At 33.6% G+C, this 18,907-nt stretch overlaps 2 protein-coding genes across 3 annotated transcripts in view; both read left to right on the top strand.

The window, feature by feature from the left end:
• The first annotated feature begins 46 nt into the window (after window positions 1–46).
• On the top strand, window positions 47–4,897 carry LOC144841885 (DNA-directed RNA polymerase I subunit RPA49-like). Its single transcript, XM_078698170.1, has 11 exons — window positions 47–98; window positions 515–639; window positions 1,026–1,105; window positions 1,479–1,632; window positions 2,168–2,315; window positions 2,410–2,499; window positions 3,033–3,129; window positions 3,253–3,389; window positions 3,653–3,752; window positions 3,875–3,997; window positions 4,372–4,897. The coding sequence occupies exons 1-11, from the start codon at window positions 53–55 to the stop codon at window positions 4,526–4,528; spliced, it is 1,257 nt and encodes a 418-aa protein (XP_078554296.1). The 5' UTR covers window positions 47–52; the 3' UTR covers window positions 4,529–4,897.
• A 1,479-nt stretch (window positions 4,898–6,376) lies between these two features.
• The window catches only part of LOC144841887 (uncharacterized), a 38,842-nt gene continuing 26,311 nt past the window's right edge, over window positions 6,377–18,907 (top strand). The window contains exons 1-4 of one of the 2 annotated variants that reach the window (XM_078698173.1): window positions 6,377–6,527; window positions 7,191–7,419; window positions 7,785–7,851; window positions 8,926–8,971. In XM_078698173.1, coding sequence (XP_078554299.1) covers window positions 7,245–7,419; window positions 7,785–7,851; window positions 8,926–8,971 — 288 coding nt within the window. In that variant the 5' untranslated portion in view covers window positions 6,377–6,527; window positions 7,191–7,244. The remainder of the gene's footprint in view (window positions 6,528–7,190; window positions 7,420–7,784; window positions 7,852–8,925; window positions 8,972–18,907) is intronic. The other variant, XM_078698174.1, reaches the window with a different exon arrangement.

Consider the following 18,907-nt stretch of genomic DNA (forward strand, 5'->3'; position numbering starts at 1 on the left):
AGAAAAGTTTGGCATATTACAACGCTGGTGGCGTTCTTTAAAAAAAAACAAGATGGCAGCGCCCGTAACCGAAACATGCTCAGAAAGGATACCGCTTGGTAAGGTTGTTTATTATTGCCAGATAACATTTTAATTACTATCACAGCTTTCTTTAACTTAGATAGAATAAAACTTATGTTTATTGTGTCTTATTGTGTGTAATCTATTTCTAGACCCATGGGTAAATAGCTAGGCTACCCTTATCCGTGATCACTTCGTTTGTAGCAAACAACTCGGTACTCGATACGCACTTCCTGTTCGGGATCTGTTTTATTCCGGGGTCGTTTCATCCTTTCGTGAGGAATAATACAGTTAATCTGTTCCGAATATGTTGATAACCTGTTAACTTAATGTACTATATTTTAAGTATTACATTTCTCCACTAATACATGCAAACCAAAGTATATTTAAATAAAAACGTTTTTTTATATTATATTATTGTCAAAATATTGTTTTTAAATTAATTTATTCACAGCTCAATTTTCGCATGCAAAATTAAAAGTCAACAAAGATGGAACTGCATGTAAGCCGCCAGTCTTCACTCGTTTTAAAAGTTCTGAAACCACCAAAGATTCACGGAAGAGAAATAAACAGTATTTGGTATATTATAATTATATCTTCAAACATACATTATCCAATATTTACTCAAATATACAGTAGTAGAACCAAGTTTTGTAAACTTGTTATTATTACTTTTTATCGATATCTAATTCTTAGTTCAGTAATTAATTATATTGGTGTGTGTTATAATGTGCACAAAGTGTGTATTATAGCAATAATCATTAAAAGTTGGTTCGCCTGCTCCTTCTATGACAGGCTCTAAAATGACATGACAGACTACTTTTTGATATCTATTTTTGGCAATATAGATATTGTTAGTCCTTCCCTTTATAAAAAAAATCTGCCCTCGACAATCAACAAAATCTCAAGTTGTTATTTGTGTGTGCATAAGTCAGGAAATGACAATTTATTATTAATTATTTTAGGTTGCAACAACCGATGAAGAGATGGAATACGTTGGTCAGAATTTTGGACCAACAGCTTCAAGATCTGATTCTATGTGCAAGTAAGGCAGTTCCTGAACTTATGATAAAGTTAGCCTTCCTTCAATCAAGGCAATCTAACAACAGGCTGATGAGCTCCGGGGATCAACAGGTTTATCTGTGGCTGCGACACAATCAGTTACACTCCCTTTAACAGGCACTGCACGCCACAGAGAATATGTATATAGTACAGTACTGTTGGTATTTGTCGCAGCCAGACATAAGATCAAAGGACTGTTACAAGTTCATATCTTGGCAAGGCGAGCTCAGTTTCCTGTTGTTATATTGCCTTGTTTCAATTCATTCTGCAGTATATAGTAAAATACAAACTAATATAGAGGGCACAACACACTTCATATTCATATTATTATTTTATTATATCAACATTTTTCCTAGGTACATGGTTGGTGTAGTTGATAAAAAGACTAATAAAATCAAAGTTTATGATGCACAGATATATCACCTACAACCATGGATCTTCCTTAAGGAAAGTTTGAAGGAAGATGCTCAAGATGTCCCAGATAAAAAAGATTTATCCTTCATTGAAAAGGTGACTAATTGCTGTTATATATTTATGAACAGTGCCCTTCATAGTACTACTGTATATACAAATATATTTACTCGATTCTCAATTCTGTATCTCCACATACAACAATATTTGCGCAGTATCAAAGGAAGATTCTGTAATACAGCATCTCATGTGTATCACATGTGGTGCCTGTAATAAGGGTGAAGGTTACAGTAGGTTAGGGTCTATGATACATGTGAAACATGTAAGAATACATATCCCAGAATGTTCCTATTTCTAACAAACATTTCAATCTTCTATCTACTAAAGCCAAAGTACAGTATATCTTGGAACCTTTCTGTAGTTACCATGAGACAGGCTTTCTTCATCAGTGCTTCTATGAATGGATGTTCTGTTGAGTGCAGGATCGCTAGTTGATCATACCCAGTACCGTTTTGATTTTACGATCAATCGAGAAATCACATAAACTGGAAAAGCTAGATACAGTACCGAGAATCGGGTGAAATATATATGTATATTTATACATTTCATTCATGATAATTTTGTTTGTTTTTAGAATGATATGCTTACAGAGGCATTTGGTAGTGCCAGAAAACAACGGGCAATGGAATCCAGACATCGTAACAAGGTAGCATCAGAAGCCCTTGAACATTCATTAAAGAAGGCTATGGAAGAAGCAGGAAGCCTGCCTAACACACCCACAAGTATGTATAGTTTAACCAATGATCATGTCAAAGATCAATTCATCAGTTTAATCATCAATGTTACATATACATACATATTTTTTCACCTTTTCAGAATCGCAAGAAGCCTCGGAGACATTAGACATACTACCAAAGTGTAATAAAGATGCTATCAGACCAGAAGAGGTGTACTTAATGAAAGACAGTATCCTTTGATTAAATCTACCATTAACAAGGCCATATACATATACTGCATTTGCGTGCGCAAATTTGAGTTAGTGTTTACCGACCGAACGACATAGTGAGCTATAGAGTCGCGTTTGCAAGTGACTAATAATATGTATCAACAACCAAAGTAGTAATACATAAACAACTATAGCATAAGCGGCTAAATGAAAATATAAGAACAAGCCAATCTAACAATAGGTTGCTGAGCTCCAGAGATAAAAGGGTTTATCTGTGGCTGCGATACAATCAGTTTCACGCCCCTTAACAGACATCGCACATAGTACAGTACTGTTGGTATTTGTCGCAGCCAGACATAAGATCGAAGGATTGTTACGAGTTCCTATCTTGGCAAGGCGAGCTCAGTGTCCTCCTGTTAGATTGCCTTGATTGGAACAACAAGAAGATGTAAATAGTGGTATTGGTGAACACTTTTTGACAACACAATTTGATGGCAATCAAATTTGATGATGAATTTTTTTTAAATCATTGTTTTCCTTATAATTTTAACAGTTATCAGTCAATCGATCATGTTTTCTCTAAAGAACGCATCTGAATTTCTAACATCAGCGACACAAAATCAGATTGCTGAATGGAAAACAAAAGAAAAGTAAGTTTATAATTTCAAGATTTCTGCTCTGATTAAAGTTAAAATTATTATATTCAGTTTAGGCCAATACATAACTCTTTGGCACTATTTTTCCACTATGTTATTTATAATCACTATTTTCAGATACTCTGCATATGTTTTGAATCAAGCACAGGCATTGACGGGAACGGGAGAGAAAAGGAAAGAAAATGGTGCTCGACTTCTCTACTTAATGTACCTTATACATATGCATTGCCTTAAACCATTTCAATGTCGTAAAGGTAAGTATATTATATATTTTCTACATAGATCCCCAAGGACCAAGTCATTTGTTCTTAATTTCTCCCAAAAAGTATTTTTTTCTTGAATCATTTTTCTATACTTCCCTCGAAGAAGAAAACATATATCAAAGAATATATGAATAATGAGTACAATTGTTTTACTTGTCTAAACCTAAATCTTTTTATTAGAAAAAAAATAAATAAAATGATAAAATAACATTAATTGTTCTTTAAGCAACTTAATGAAATAATTTTGTTTTTAGGTATTCCGTTTATAAGTGGAACACCAGATGCTGTCAGGACTCATCTTCTAAATGAATTCACTGTTGAATCAATATCTCCAGATAGTCAGAAAACTTTAAGGTACTACTTTTAAGAACACCTCAGTTTAGCCTTTACTATTTTAATATTCTTATTTTCCAAAAATATGGTGAGCCCAAAATATGCAATATTTATATATATATGTATGTTTTTTCTTTTCTCAGAAATTTATCAGGAAAGATGCGTGATAAGCTAGCTCTTTACATAATCTTGATTGCGCTTCATATTGAGAACTTTAGAGTTAACCTGTCTCAGTTGCAAAAAGAACTTCATCTTGGATCAAACAAGTATGTTTAATGTTTTTCACGTCTTCTTTTTGCATTCTTATCTTTCTTCTTTCACTCTCACTTCTTGCACTCTTACTTCTTTCTGCATTCTTCTCTTTCTTCTTCCGTTCCTCTTGTACTCTTCTTTCTGCATTCTTTTCTCTCTTTCCTTTCACTCTTACTTCTTGCACTTTTTCTTGCACTCTCCTTTATGCATTCTTCTCTTTCTTCTTCCGTTTTTCTTCTTGCACTCTTCTTTCTCTATTATTCTCTTCCGCTCTCATTACTTCTTTCACTCTTACATCTTCAACTCTTAATATTTCTACTTTTTCTTCACCTTCATTACCAAAGATGTCAGTTGCCATACCACAATGAGCACACTATTCATCTTTCAGAATGCAGACTCTCGTAAGAAGTCTGGGATGTAAGATTGTTAAGTTGACTGTAGGTAAGGGTGGCACTAGCACAAGTCAGCTGATGGCACAACTTTCTATTCCGTTGATATTCCCAAGTGCCTTCAAGGCTAAACCAAAGTTTGGCGGAAGGAGGTAGCTTAGGAAAGATGATTGAAAGAATATATCCAAGTTTGGCAGAAAGAGGTTGCTTAGGAAAGATGATTGAAAGGAAGTATGTTTCAAGTTGATCTTGTCAAATCACAGCTAGTGGAGGTCTTAGAGAAGAACATTGACCAGGGCAAACAGCCTGAAGCTGCAGGCAGAAGAATAGTATCTTTACAAGCGATATGTTGGGAAAATGGGTATCATAAAAGATTATTTGTGAAATAACACCACATTGCTTTTAAAGTCTTACCATTACCCTTTAACTCTAGATCTTCATGTTCAAACCTATGAAAGGAAGGTAATAAATTCACCCATTTTGGAACAATCCTCGAATTGTAGCAGATCTACAGAAATAGAATTAGCAGAACAACAACAACTTAAAAACCAGTCTACACTAGCAACATTTGGCAAACTCATTGCTTCAGTTTGAAAACTAAAGTTTACTAGGATAGACTTCTGCAAACTTTTTTCTGCAGTTTGCCGAGGTCTTGTCAACTGGTCTACAATAGAAAACTTTGGAAAACTTTTGTTCTTTTCAAATTCGGTGTTTGCAAATGTAGACTAGGCTTTACAGTGTGAATCATATCATATGCACTGTGAGAAAAAACAGATTTGTTGGATCTCGAAGTTGTCCCCTTAAAAGAGGTTCTACTGTATTGTGGATTACAGATAATACTACAATAGGCCTATATAGTCAGTAACGATATTTATGAAATAAATAAAGTATAAAATGGTAACATTGCAATAATTTAGTGAGACTTTTCTTTAGTACTTTTCTGTAATTAACAACGCGGTCGTTAATTTACATGCCGTTCATTATATCAAAAGAAATATTGAATTAAATGATGTGTGGCGCGCCGAGGAAGTTCGCAATCAAGGTGTTAATTGCGATGAGTGTTGACGTCATTCATCACATGTACGACGTTATATTGTTATTGAAAGGCGGGTGTATACCGTGTAGGAAGACCGTGATTTTCAATTTATAGAATTATCTGAAAATGTGTGAAAGATGTTCACTTGTCAGTTAGCGGGAAGGATGTTGACAAACCCAATTAAACAGGCAGTTTGAAAAAGTTCAGTTTTTGTTCTCTTTAGAGCAAATTTCGTAGAATTACAACGCAAATTCGATTTTTTAAAATCATTTACAAATGTTTCTAAGCGCTTTCTTTACAAGCCATGAAATATCCTAAAAGTATAAACATGGGACGCGACTCTATAGCTCACTATGTCGGTCGGTAAACACTAACCCAAATTTGCGCACGCGACTGCAGCCATGTATATGGCCTTGTTTGTTTTCAAGTCATTCTTTTATTTCGGAATCTCTGGTCCAAAGAAAGTAAAATTACGTATAAACTCTATTACTACACTGACGACGCGCCCTCATCTCAGGATGGAATTCCACCTGGAGAGCATCTTTGACAAAACCACACAAATTTTAAAACCCATCAGTTCTAAAAGTAGGTCTATATTAATTATCAATATATCTACAATTAATGATCCCCTTTGTTTTTGTTTTTTCTTTCGATTAACTTAATAGTTACAATATTACAGTAGGCTAAGTTTTATCCCTTGTAAAACCGCCAAACAGATCTGTCGAGTGTGTAATCGTACTTCGCTTTGGCTGCCGGCGGGGGTAATGACTCGGATGTTTTGAAGCAAAATGAGTAAAATAATAAAGAGCTGCTATGTCATTTCCGGCTAGATATTTATGTCACTCGTCCACATGTGTTCATCTTATCTAAATAATCTATTTTGATTGGTTGATGGTCATGGAACAAATAACTTCAAACGACTTGTTTAATTAGCCGCCAGCAACCATAGGCGTTAGCGTACGAAGACAGGAAAGTCACCGACTTGTGTGAGCTGATAATGATACCAACTTTAAAGGGCTTAGTCAGGCTTAGACTTTTATGAACAAATATGAAATAAGCTACAATAGATTCCGTGACATGATGAGAAAGATAAATCACAATAAAATAAGAATCAAAATGGTAAGTTGATTAACTTAACTGAAACCAACTGGCCAATATAGATTGGCTGTTTGAAATAATATCGATATGTCGAGATCATTTTGTTCTCCCATTATCGTGTCGAACAATTGTGGTAGACTTAAATTATATTTAAGTTTAGGATGGCTAGGACAAGAAAATAGAAGTGGCAAAAATGTCCAATAACATTTAGTTTAAAAACCCCAATGAGAAACATCTGGGAAGATAGTCCTTTTCATGATCGTTCTTATGTTTTTTCGGTTATTAAATCGGTTATTGAGTTTTACACTGATTTCTTTTTTGTTGTATGACTTGACTTACACTTAGATTTAAAAAGTCATGACTAAGTTGTCAATGTCATCAGATTTCTTGAAGATGAATGAATTATTTGTATGCCAGCATACCGGCTATTAACGCTCTGATGTTCATGAAAGATTTAGTTTTAAAGTTAAATCTCAGTGACCATCGAAGGATTAATGCTACAGTATTTATTTAAAACACTATTATATTAACATTTATAGTGCCACACTATAACCACATCTGATAGGTCTATCATTTGAAACGTTAAAATAAGTTCAAAGGTAGGCCTACACCGGCATATCTGGTTCCATAAATATAGATCAAATTATCTGGTTCGTGTAGTCATTACGTAACTTTTGAATTCAGCAGGTAGAATAGTCACGTGTGTTACATAAACTTTACCTCCTCTACCCGCGAAACATGGCGAAACCCAGAAGAACAATAGCTCGAGAGTCTACCAAAAATAGTGGTTTGCCGGGATGGATTGCAGCTTGGCTTTTAATTACAGCTGTTATTCAAACATGGGATGCTAGTTACATTTTACTTAGGCCACATTCAGCCGCTGGAGGCAAATTAAATGCATTTTGGAGACCATGTAAGTGTGATTCACGTAGGCCTAGCTTAATACCGGAACCAACAAGCGGTCTAAGTACAGGGGGAGTGGTTGAAGTCGTTGGGTACCGGCAAAGTGTGATAGGCTTAGGATATACTTTTCGTCTTTAATTGTATGTTACTTATTTTACACGTTGGTTGCAAGTCAGCAACAAAGAAATAACACATCTGAAAAGATAGAAATATAGATTGTCAACGTAAAAATGATTTTATTGTATTTCTGATTTTGAACTTGTAAAATTGTTATTTCTAATTGCTGCCCTCTATAGTTTGCTTAACTTTTAATATTAGAACAATTAAAGCAACTCTTTTCTTTTTATGATTCCATTTCGCTTTTTTTTTTGGTAGATAATCTTTATCAAGAAATTGATCTGAGATACAAAGAAGATGAATCGTTTGGCATTGCTCAAAGCTGGTAGGAAATTTCATTTAACATGAAACAAATAAAATATTAGTTTTCTTACAAAGAGGTTAATAATATTTTATGTTGTTGTTTGAGACAGATCCCCCGAAAATATCTAATTATGAAAAAACATTTAAAAAATTACTTTTTTACACTGCTTCAGCTAATACCGTAGCCACCAGCAGACTTTCTTTAACTCCCATCCTACACCACAACAATCATTTCCAGGGGCAGATCATGTGTGTTGTGTGCTAACTAACAACTAATTTTTTATCTCAGTTTTTGACGGACAATATCAATATATTTTAGCAGTTTGAAAAATCCTATTAAACTAATAAGCATGGAAAACAGATTTTTAATTAAGGGTTATTTTTCAGCAAGAACTATAAATTTGTCTTCAATTTGCTTATATTAACCTAAATCCAGCTCATTAAATTGACTGTTTTTCTAACTTGTAATCTAGTACAGTTATATCTTTTACATGACATGGCCTATATAAAATGTGTAGTCTGTCAATTACACATGGGATTGATACTTCCTTGATTGCCAATACCCATACAAATATATAAAACGATTTATTTTGTTAAATCTGATGGAAGGACAACTGATTGTTGAATATAGGCTAATAAATCAGGCTAGTAATTATGCAACAATGCTCATCTCGCATCTAGTTTTTCTGTTTGACACAAAATATCGTTTACATTCCATGTCATGAATTTCTAGATAATGACAAGGTAAGTAAAAAAATGTAGGCTAACTATGGTAGTATATTCTTGTTTTTTTTTTCAGAATAAATTTTGAATTTCTGAAATGATTCAGTCTTTCTTGTTTAATAAGTTAACAAATGATTTGTATAAAATATAATTTGTGTCATGAGGAAATTTCCCACATGATCAAAATCAAAAACGGTACTGGGTTTGGACTACTAGCGTTCCTACTCAAAAAAGTCATCCATTCATAGAAGCACTGATGATGAAAATCTATCCGTGGTGACTATTGTGTGGTCCCGGAGAATGACTATACTTCGGATTTAGTTGATTAAAGTTTGAAATGTTTTATTAGAAATATATTTTTTTATTCTTTCAGTCTAAATGTGGTTGAAGTCCTTATATGCGTATTTGTACTTTATCTGGCAAGTATAAATATTTCTAACAAATTAATTTGTAGAATAATTAATAATTATATCGGATCTATGCTGTGATTTAAAATTCTATTTAAACTGATTTGAGTTTTTGATGTACGTTGTATGTAGATTTATGTCCAATCCGAAGGACTGGGCAAATGAGAGTAAAGCATAATGAATATGGCACAGACAGACTCGAACCCATGTCTTTCGCATGGTAGTCTAATCCCATACAATATGCCACATCACTCTCTGAACTGATATAATAGACATTATAGCACTGTATGTTTTTTCTTGTTTTCTTCTTATTACCTATGAACAGTTCATGGTAGGTCATAACACTGTTTTAATGTTTTTTCTCTTTAGAATTATTACTATTGAACTCTCCCCTTAAGCGTATATTCTGCTCATCAATAACAAAGTATGAAAACAAAAAAATATAATAAAGTGCTTAAGAATCTTGAATCCCTATTTCTTTCCCTTCCTCAGGTGAAATACATTACTAATTTATACTTTTCAATAATATGTAAAGACTTATTGCAATGACTTGATGATGAACTTAAACATTATAATAACACATTTATTGCCCTTAGTTTCTTTGATGATGTCATCCGGATAACAAATCTTAAGATTATGCGATAATAATCACTGGGGTATTGACCTTACCCCCTCACAGAAAGTCCAAGGCTTTTGAGACATACACCTGGGAGTACTTACTACAGTATGCAAAGAGGAAGTTATGTTAATTTACAACATCTACATATTGCATGTTATTTAAAACATATCAATTTACATTTATATGCAATTGAATGGTGACAGATCTCAACTAAAAATAATATATAAGAATTACTCAACCAATCAAAACCAATTAAAAGCATATACACTGTCAGTATATTTCTGGTATTTGTTTTTATCCATAAATACGTCAACGTTTATCATTTAATTGTGGGATAAAACAAGGATAGCAATTTACATTTAAATGGTATTGAATGTTGACAGATCTAGACTTGAATGGTTATATTAACAAATTATACATCCAATCAAAACCAATTAAAAATATATACTGCCAAATATATTTGTAGTATTTCTACTATGAATAAAGATATCATTGTTTACTTTTAAATATACAGTATCATCATTTTGGTGATAGATCTACAGACTACTAGAATCATTTACATAACAATTATACCTACCAATTAAAAATTAATTGATTAATTAAGAGATCCACTATCTTGTTATTAGGTTATTTGTAAGGAACATTATATTCAACTCTCTCTGTTATGTTTACACTGACAGAGCTTCTGGTTTGGTGCCTGGGTAAAACATTTTAAAAATTGGTGTAGTGTTTAAAAATAGAACTTAAGCTCTGTCTATACTCATTCCAGATTCCGTACAATTGTACCCATGAGTTTTGAAAATGTAACATGAGTTTTCTCAGGCCACTAAACCAAATTCCTATTTCTGTCAATATTGCAATAGCAAACAAGTTCTTGAAAAAAGATGGATGTAGAAATATTGTTTAAAACTCTGTCTACACAAACTAGTTTGACACAAAAAGTGTGATGTGCCCAAATATGGTAGTGATATACCCAAATATGGTAGTGGTACATGACATGTCCATATATGGGCACCTCATTTCTTTTTCACTTAAAAGTTTTATAGTGTAGACAGAGCTTTAGATATGTTTTGCACCAGCTTCTGTACTAATAAATCTAAACAGTTATACTGATCTTAATTAAGAAATATTAATATGATTACAAAATAATAAAAATATGATATATGTATTAACACCTGTTTTGTGTGAAATATTTATATCCGCTTTGATTGTTTGATATTCATTGAGGAACAATAAACTTCAGTACATTAATTTAACAACATCCTCTCTCATATTTCAATATCTCATTAAATGACAGATGTAACTATAGAGTTTAGCAACTTATAATGTATATTTGTGTAGTTGAATAGCTGAGTATATTATATATTATTAAATTTTAGGCCCGGGGTTCAAATCATGTTGGTATGACCCAATAAATGTCATTTTATGTATTGCCCTGTTCTTTGTACGATAAAACCTATGATAAAAAGGAATGTGAAAATCCATGCTTAGATAATAAGTTCAAAGTTCAACAGTGAATAAGGGAATTTAATTGGTTAATTTTAAATTAGTATGAGAATCTTGTAATGTAAACAAATCCTTTGTTTTAAATTGATAAAATTAAAAATATAAATGGATGCGTTTCCCTTTTGATTCTACATCCCTGTTTCAAATCATATTGGAAGTATGTACAGTATGATCCCACTCGATTCTTATCATAACATGTTTCTAATATCAAGGCAAATACCACAATACAGCATATGTGGTGGCTGTATCATGTAAGGGTTAGATCATGGTCTAAAATACAGGCATGCTGATTGGCTGATGACCAACAACTTAAATTTAATACAAATTTCAAACGCAAGCGGATCAATAGATCCTGCAAAAAAAATGATGAATCAGACAATTTTGATATATAATTTTTACCCCCTTAGCCAATAACTCCAAATTGACCTTCACCCTTCAATTTCCTTCACTTCATAAGTATATAATAATCCTCTTTCAAATCCCTCTAGGCATCAAAAATATGAAACTATCTTTTAGGAGCATTTAATTATTGTTTTAAGGGGGTAATATGTTCCGAACTTATTTTTTTTTATTACAAATGTCTAGTCAGAGACTGAAATCTTGCCCCAACAAATGTATGTATTTCCCATGAGCCTTTACTCCCCTGCAGGCGGATATAATACATCGTTAATAATCCCCAGTTGTCGTGTTCGTTACTTTAATCTAGCTTCCTTGTTTATGACAAAGTTTTGCAAATATATATTTTAGTTTGTAATAAAATTACTACTTTTACAATAATGTAGTCAAAATTTAATTTTATTTCGAAAAAAACGAATCTCTTACTAGTATATTTGTTTTAAATTTGAATGTGATAGAAATTATCAAGTTATTGTTATCACAATCATTATCAAAATCATCAATAGTGTCATCATCAATTCTATAACATCAATGTTCTCTCATCTTTATTATCATCAAAAACAGTGTGATGATTGTTATTATTATTTTGTTATTGCCAATATTGTCTTATCAACATTATCATTTATGTCATCGTTGACATCACAACCATAAACATTACCATTATTTACCACAAAAATCATCACCAAACATCATCATTGTCACCAGTATCATCATTGCCATCAACATCATCATCAAACATCATCATTGCCACCAATATCATCATTGCCATCAAAATTATCATATAATCACCACCACTGATGTCATTATTGCCACCATTATACAACCAACCATCAACATCATCATTGCCACCAATATCAACAAACTCATGGTGAGCATTATCAACAAATCAACAATCACACAATCATCAATTTATCTTGATGACGTTATCTTTTGTACCATACATTTCAAAAGGGTTATCTGCTTTGACATCACCAGCTGTCCCGGTTTTATCAAAGCATCACCATCTAGTATGTCCCAGGTCTGTAGGATATGAATGATGCCGACTAAATTAGGAAAGAGGGCTTAATTTCATCATTTATTTAGGATTATCTTAAGATGCTTGTACGTATCACGACAGGACATGTGGTCTATTTTCTCACTATGACCATGAAATGTAACCCCTTCCTTCAAAAAGATGGAAACTAAATCTTAAAGGGGGTTAATTTAATTCTGGATAAATTATTATCCCCCTTCATACATATACTTGTTCTACTTCATTACTCTGGTCTGTCCGCATATAAAGGAACCCCCAATTAAAGACATGTTCAATAATACAGTTACCCTCAGTTACAGACACCCCACATTAAAAAATACGTCCCCATTAAAGACAGTGACACTGCAAATTACGAATGTTTCTAGAAAAGGTCAACAGATTACCCTACTTTCCTATGGTTATACTAAAATATGACATTAATACACTCGCCTACACTAGGTCAGGGGCGGATTTAGGTAGGGGCTAAACAGGCTTTAGCCAACCCCCACCACCAAAACAAATTTAACAGCCATATCTTTTTTAAAATAAAATTATGACTATTTTTATTTTTCTGCAACCTGATGGATCGTTTTATCATTTATGAAATATTTACGACCCCCCCCCCCCTCCCCCCTAATCTATAACGCTGGATCCACCCCTGAAGGTAATTCTTTCTTAATTTCTTTCGACCAACAAAATTACTCAAATTTGGTGGCAACCTGAACATGAATAGGAATACTTCATTGCCTAAATAGTTGACCCCTTTTTGCACCCCAAACAGAAAACGAAAGTGAGCAAGCAGCTAGTACTTTCTGCACATAGCTTTGATGTTGACATTATCTATCTGAATATAACATGATATACTACACAGCTTGCGATAGATTGTCATTTTTTTTTCAATTAACTGCCAATCATTTTTTTTTATAACTTGTCAAAAATGATGCATTTCACAGTTTCAAAATAATGTATTGAAATATCCCTTGGTTATTTTTAAAGTAACTGTTAGTTTAGCAATTAAATTGCTTTCCTTTCAACGAGATGGATATTGCCGCCATTCTGGTTTGACATTCCTTCTTCTCATTTAAGTTCTCTTTGTGGTTCAGGAACTCACAATTGTGTGCCAATAAATTAGTTTCATGAGAACAGAATAAAAATGACATCTTTCAGTGGCGGATCCAGGATTTTGAGCTAGAGGTGGCACAGGGCCTAAAAGTAGTGAAACAAAGTTCTTAACTTAATTTGATGTCCTATCTTTTGCATTATAATTTGTGAAATTTAGAGGGAGTCCAGGCCGACTGAGCCCCCCTTGAATCTGCCTCTGTATGTCAGAGGATACAAGCAATATGGCACAGACAGGTATCGAACCAATGCCTTTCACATGCTTGTCCAATTTCCTTACCATTACCATAGCACTCTCAGCCATAACAAAAGGTTGCTTGTAGGGCACTTTTTACTACAGTACAGTTACCTCCATGAGTACAGTATAGGCCTATCTGACATCTGTATATCCCTTTCTATCACTTCTGTTTTCTATATAGCTGAAACTTCGGTTAACCTACCATCTCTAACAGGTACCTCAACTAGAAATAAGTGTACTTATTCCATCCATGGAGGAAAAAATAAATTTTCCTCCATGTTCCATCCAACATCAATTCCTATTGATTCAGCTATCTCAAGACTAATCAATACTCTGTAGTGACTCATCTTTTAAGCATGTAATGATTTAAAAGATGACTGGAAAAAGTTGATGATAGAATCAATTAAACAAGCATTATAACTGAAGTAATGTTATAGAATATCGTAATGTACAGTAATTTATTGTTTATTCCAAGGTTTAAAAGATTATAGGTGACTCTATTGATTGATTATATCAATAAGTTAATATTAATTGATTTTATTGGCAATTCATGTAAGTTATGAAGAATTCTGTTGAGGTTGAGGTTACTGCTTAATTCAAGAAATGGTTGATAACTGTATATTTTCCAGAATTAAGCCACGCAAGCCTGTACCAGGGGATCTAAAGGTTAAGGTTCGAATAAACCCCCTTTTTCTAAATTAAAAGTGTCCTTTTCAAAGTAGAGACTAGTAGCAAAAGTGATAGAAATGCTTAAATATTAGTAGCCTAGCTTAGGACGATTGTTGCTCCTTTAGTGGAAAAATAACCTCCCTGTAGAAATCATGGCTACAGCAGGCTTGCAGTGTGTTGCTATTTTCTCTGTCATCAACCCCATCCCAAGCTAAATTGTTGGCTCATTGATTTTTAAATAACATGCACACTGCAGGAACAAATATCATCTAGGTGGTACAATATATGTTTTATCCTACGTTTCTCTAAAGACGTCATCAGCTGTTTTTACCAATCGTTTAATGCACTACGAAAATTGAATCGATAAAGATTTCAGTCGATAAAGATTTTAGTCCTATTGGTTAAGCTACAATTAATCTGGATGGTCCTACTTAATACTGACCTTAAGACTGGTGACTGTCCACTGTAATGAGGACAATGACATTTGGCCTAGAAAATAAACGTCTTAATCATGCGAGTGGTCAATCAAGCAGAGCAGGAAGGGGATGTAACATTTCAACACATGCATATTTCAAGGTGTTCCAAGGGGTGCTATTTTGGTGCCTAGTGTTCCTCTGTTGTTGCAGGCCTACAAAAAGAATTTCCAGTGTGGTGGACTGGGCCAATACTGTTGTCTTGTACCCTTTTCACATCTGCAAAAAGTAACAACTTGTTACAAGTTGTAACCTGGTTTGCAAATGTGAAGACAATTTTCTTGAAAATCTCCCGATATTTCACCAGGGACACATGTGAAATCTTGGGAGAAAAGCACCGATTAGTGGCCTGTTTTTTTGTTATTACGAGTTACTGCGCGCCCTTGTGTATTGCCCTGGTATTAAACTGACCATTTATAGTAATGAAATATAGTGCGCAACTATGCTTTCCCCTGTGATTTTGTATATAACAAGGCCAACAGCCATAAGTCGCGTGCTCTCAGAAAAAAATGAACTTTCAAAAAGTAATGTACTTTAAAACTTTTCTGTACATCAAAAAAGTACAGAAAAGCGTTAAAACGCATAGTGATACCGGACCGACAGACAGACCGACAGACCGACCGAGCGACATAGTAAACTATTGAGTCGCGACTAAATATGTGTAATACATGAAATCAAACTTGGTTGTAACAATTTATGCAGACCTGTGAAAAAAGGGTATTATTTTCATTCTCCGTGGAGGATAATTAAGTTGTCAATTAGCAATATGACTTATTGAAATGTTGGTAGCAGTGGCAGTTTTTTAATCATTTAATTCTAGACCCCTATATAGTAGTAGGCCTACCGTTAGGTGTATTCGACTGGTTATGTTAAGAGCTCCTTACATGCTCGCAAAAGATGCACTGCTCAGATAGAAACAGCGAGGAGTTCAAGAAGCTCCTCAAAACAGCCCGATAAGGCTGTGGTTGTGTATCCACTTAATTCTCCATTGTGCAATTGCTGGATATAAATACTGCCCTCTTGAGAATGAAAGTTAATTTAAATACATTTACCTTTTTTTTTTTGTTAATTCCGTTTTTATAGCAGTAATAGATTTTATGAGTTTCGTTAGGTGTTAGGAATTGCTAAATTTTATCGATATATTAACTATCAGATAACACTAAACATTTTGCACACGACACTTGTTTTGTACGAAAACTCTGAAATGATAATTGAACCCAAATTTTATATAACAACTTTTAAAAAGATATAGAACAATAGAAATGGAAAAAGTGATTGACTTCAATAGACATCCTCTATTGTGTTTTCCCACACATTGTAAAGAAGAAAAAAAATAGCACTTTCGGTTTATCAAAAGTGATAGTTGTCTTTATGGAAATCCATTACAGATGTATTTTTCCTTCTTTGTATATTAACATTTGTTTTATCAATCTGGATTTCTAATCTTGTTTGTTTTTCTTTCATGTATCTGTGCTTATTTGGCAGATATTAGTAACTCCGGAACAAATTTGTTATTATTTGTTTGGCTATTTTGGTTGTCCCATTATAAATTCAAAAGTGTGAAATACTGTTATGCCTCCAAATGTGTCACCTAGTGGTACCTTACAGTAGCTTGGTGGTAACATTTTATCCAATCCCAGGGGCCTTTGTTCAATTCTGATTCTGATCATATTTCATGATTTCTCTAATAAAATATGGCACCACCAAATCTACGTCTAATAAAATATTAGCTTCTACCATAAAATACATGAAAATATGATATTGTGAATAAGTTTCTATTTGATTAATGCACGTGATAGCTTAACTATGTAACCGGTCTTCTTCACAAATATCATTAATGTTAGTTTAGCACATTCTAGCAGAAAACCATTCTTAGATTTCATGTGAAGCTTTCAGATATAAAATATGGCTGACTTGATTTGACAAGAATGTCCTAGTTCTAAGTGGACAACAATCAAGTGTATTGCTTTTCTTTGAAGTATCATGATCGGCAAGATGTGACGAAAGCATTTTCACAGAAGTGCGCTTATTGTTTTATCAGCTAATGTAATTGTGAAATACATTACCATATTTGGCAAAAGAGACCAGGGGGAATTATACAGGAACATGTAAAAATTCTGGGATAAATAACACCATTGATATATTCATATATGCGTAAATGTGTAGTTATGCTTTTCAGTACAGAGAAAGTAGCATATTAGTAATACTGTAGTTATGTTCGTTTTTCGATGTCTAAAAACCTCATAAAATCGTCATTGGCCTATTTCTCTCTGAGAAGAGAGCGCACGACTCAAAATACATAAAATGTCATTAAACACACATCAGACAATGGTACATTCCATGAAATACATACATAAACTATACAGTATTCAAACAAAGTATATTTAGTCTACTTTCTGTACTTTCAACCATAGGTCTTTATCTAGTATTGATAATACAATTGTAGAAGTTTGTTATATATTAAGTACACAGTATAGTATTTATTGAAGATATAGACCTATCTATTTGGCCAGCTGTATTGATTTGATCAAATAAAATTTTGAAAAGTATTATGTATTTAATAGATATACTGTAAAATCCAATCTTCTTCCTATTGTAATCATATACTTCTACCATCTCCCACCTCGTTATATCAAAACCTTGGATCCGCCACTGGGGGCCAATTGCTTGTTCAATTTACTTGCCTGTTGATGCTCCTTTCTAGTATTGCTACAGTACTTGTTCTTGCGTAGCGTTTAGTTTTTTTTATAAAGAAAAAGATGTATACTAATTTCAGCTCTGTCTACACTATCAAAGTGATAGTGCCCACCATATATGGACATGATGATGTCATATCACTACCATATTTGGGCATATCACTACCATATTTGGGCACATCACAAACTAGTTTGTGTAGACAGAGCTTTAGACCACGGCAGACACTGTCCAGAACTACCCTTGATTGAGTCACAATGATATCAATTTTTTGTGCAATATTCAAATTTCCATTTACAATAACCTTGATTGATTCCATTTCTAATCAAGGAGATGGCATTTGAAATACAACACCTGATATCAGTGACACAGGAAGGGTCACCAAAAAACCCTGTGAGTAACTTTCTCACAGCCTTCATTAAAATTTCACCAGTAATACTTCCGCGCTGATGATTGAACCCTTGACCTCTGCGAGCATAATTGATCCTAAATGAGTCGTATTGTAAACTTATTGGTCAGTTTATCTTGTAGAATCTTAATTGGATTAATCGGTTTTAGAGACTCTTCCGTGTTATCTTGTCGTGGCCAGAAACGTTGATCTTTTGTTTTTACGAGCTAAGCCTGAATACTTTTAGAGTTAGTCATAGATATCTGAGCAATTCGAAAAAAACAAAATAAACACCAATATTTACTGTAAAGTAAAATAATTGGGCATGTCATATTGTAAATGAAAACTACCTGTAAATATTCAAACCTGTCATGTGTTTTACCAATGTCATTGCAAGTTGTATTTTAGTAGCTCTATTTTGATACTTTCATGCATTTTCATCCTGCTCTGTTCTGCATTCAATGCACGGTAATTAGAGGGTCATACTGTACGTGGCATAATTTGTACATACTTTCTGCGCACATACTTTGTGAATTTTTGCATTGGTTGTGCATGCACACCAGGAGCATGCACTCCCGACTAACCTAGCACGCATCTAAAATAGAATTATGAATTTACTTTTTTTAAATATATTTTTGACATACCATATTTCTATTATATGTTAGCGCTGCACATTAAAAATACTGAATCCGCCCCTGCACACCATGTGAACGATGTGCGTCATAGTGTTCATGCAAAACGTAAACTATTTATAACATATGCATGGTAATAGTAATATATTAGTGCGGACCAAAATCTGTCAACTGGGTTTTACCGGCGTTGCTCATTTTCTAA

The sequence above is a fragment of the Antedon bifida genome, chromosome 5 (assembly GCF_963402885.1).
Source record: "Antedon bifida chromosome 5, ecAntBifi1.1, whole genome shotgun sequence".
Classification (NCBI taxonomy): Eukaryota; Metazoa; Echinodermata; class Crinoidea; order Comatulida; family Antedonidae; genus Antedon; species Antedon bifida.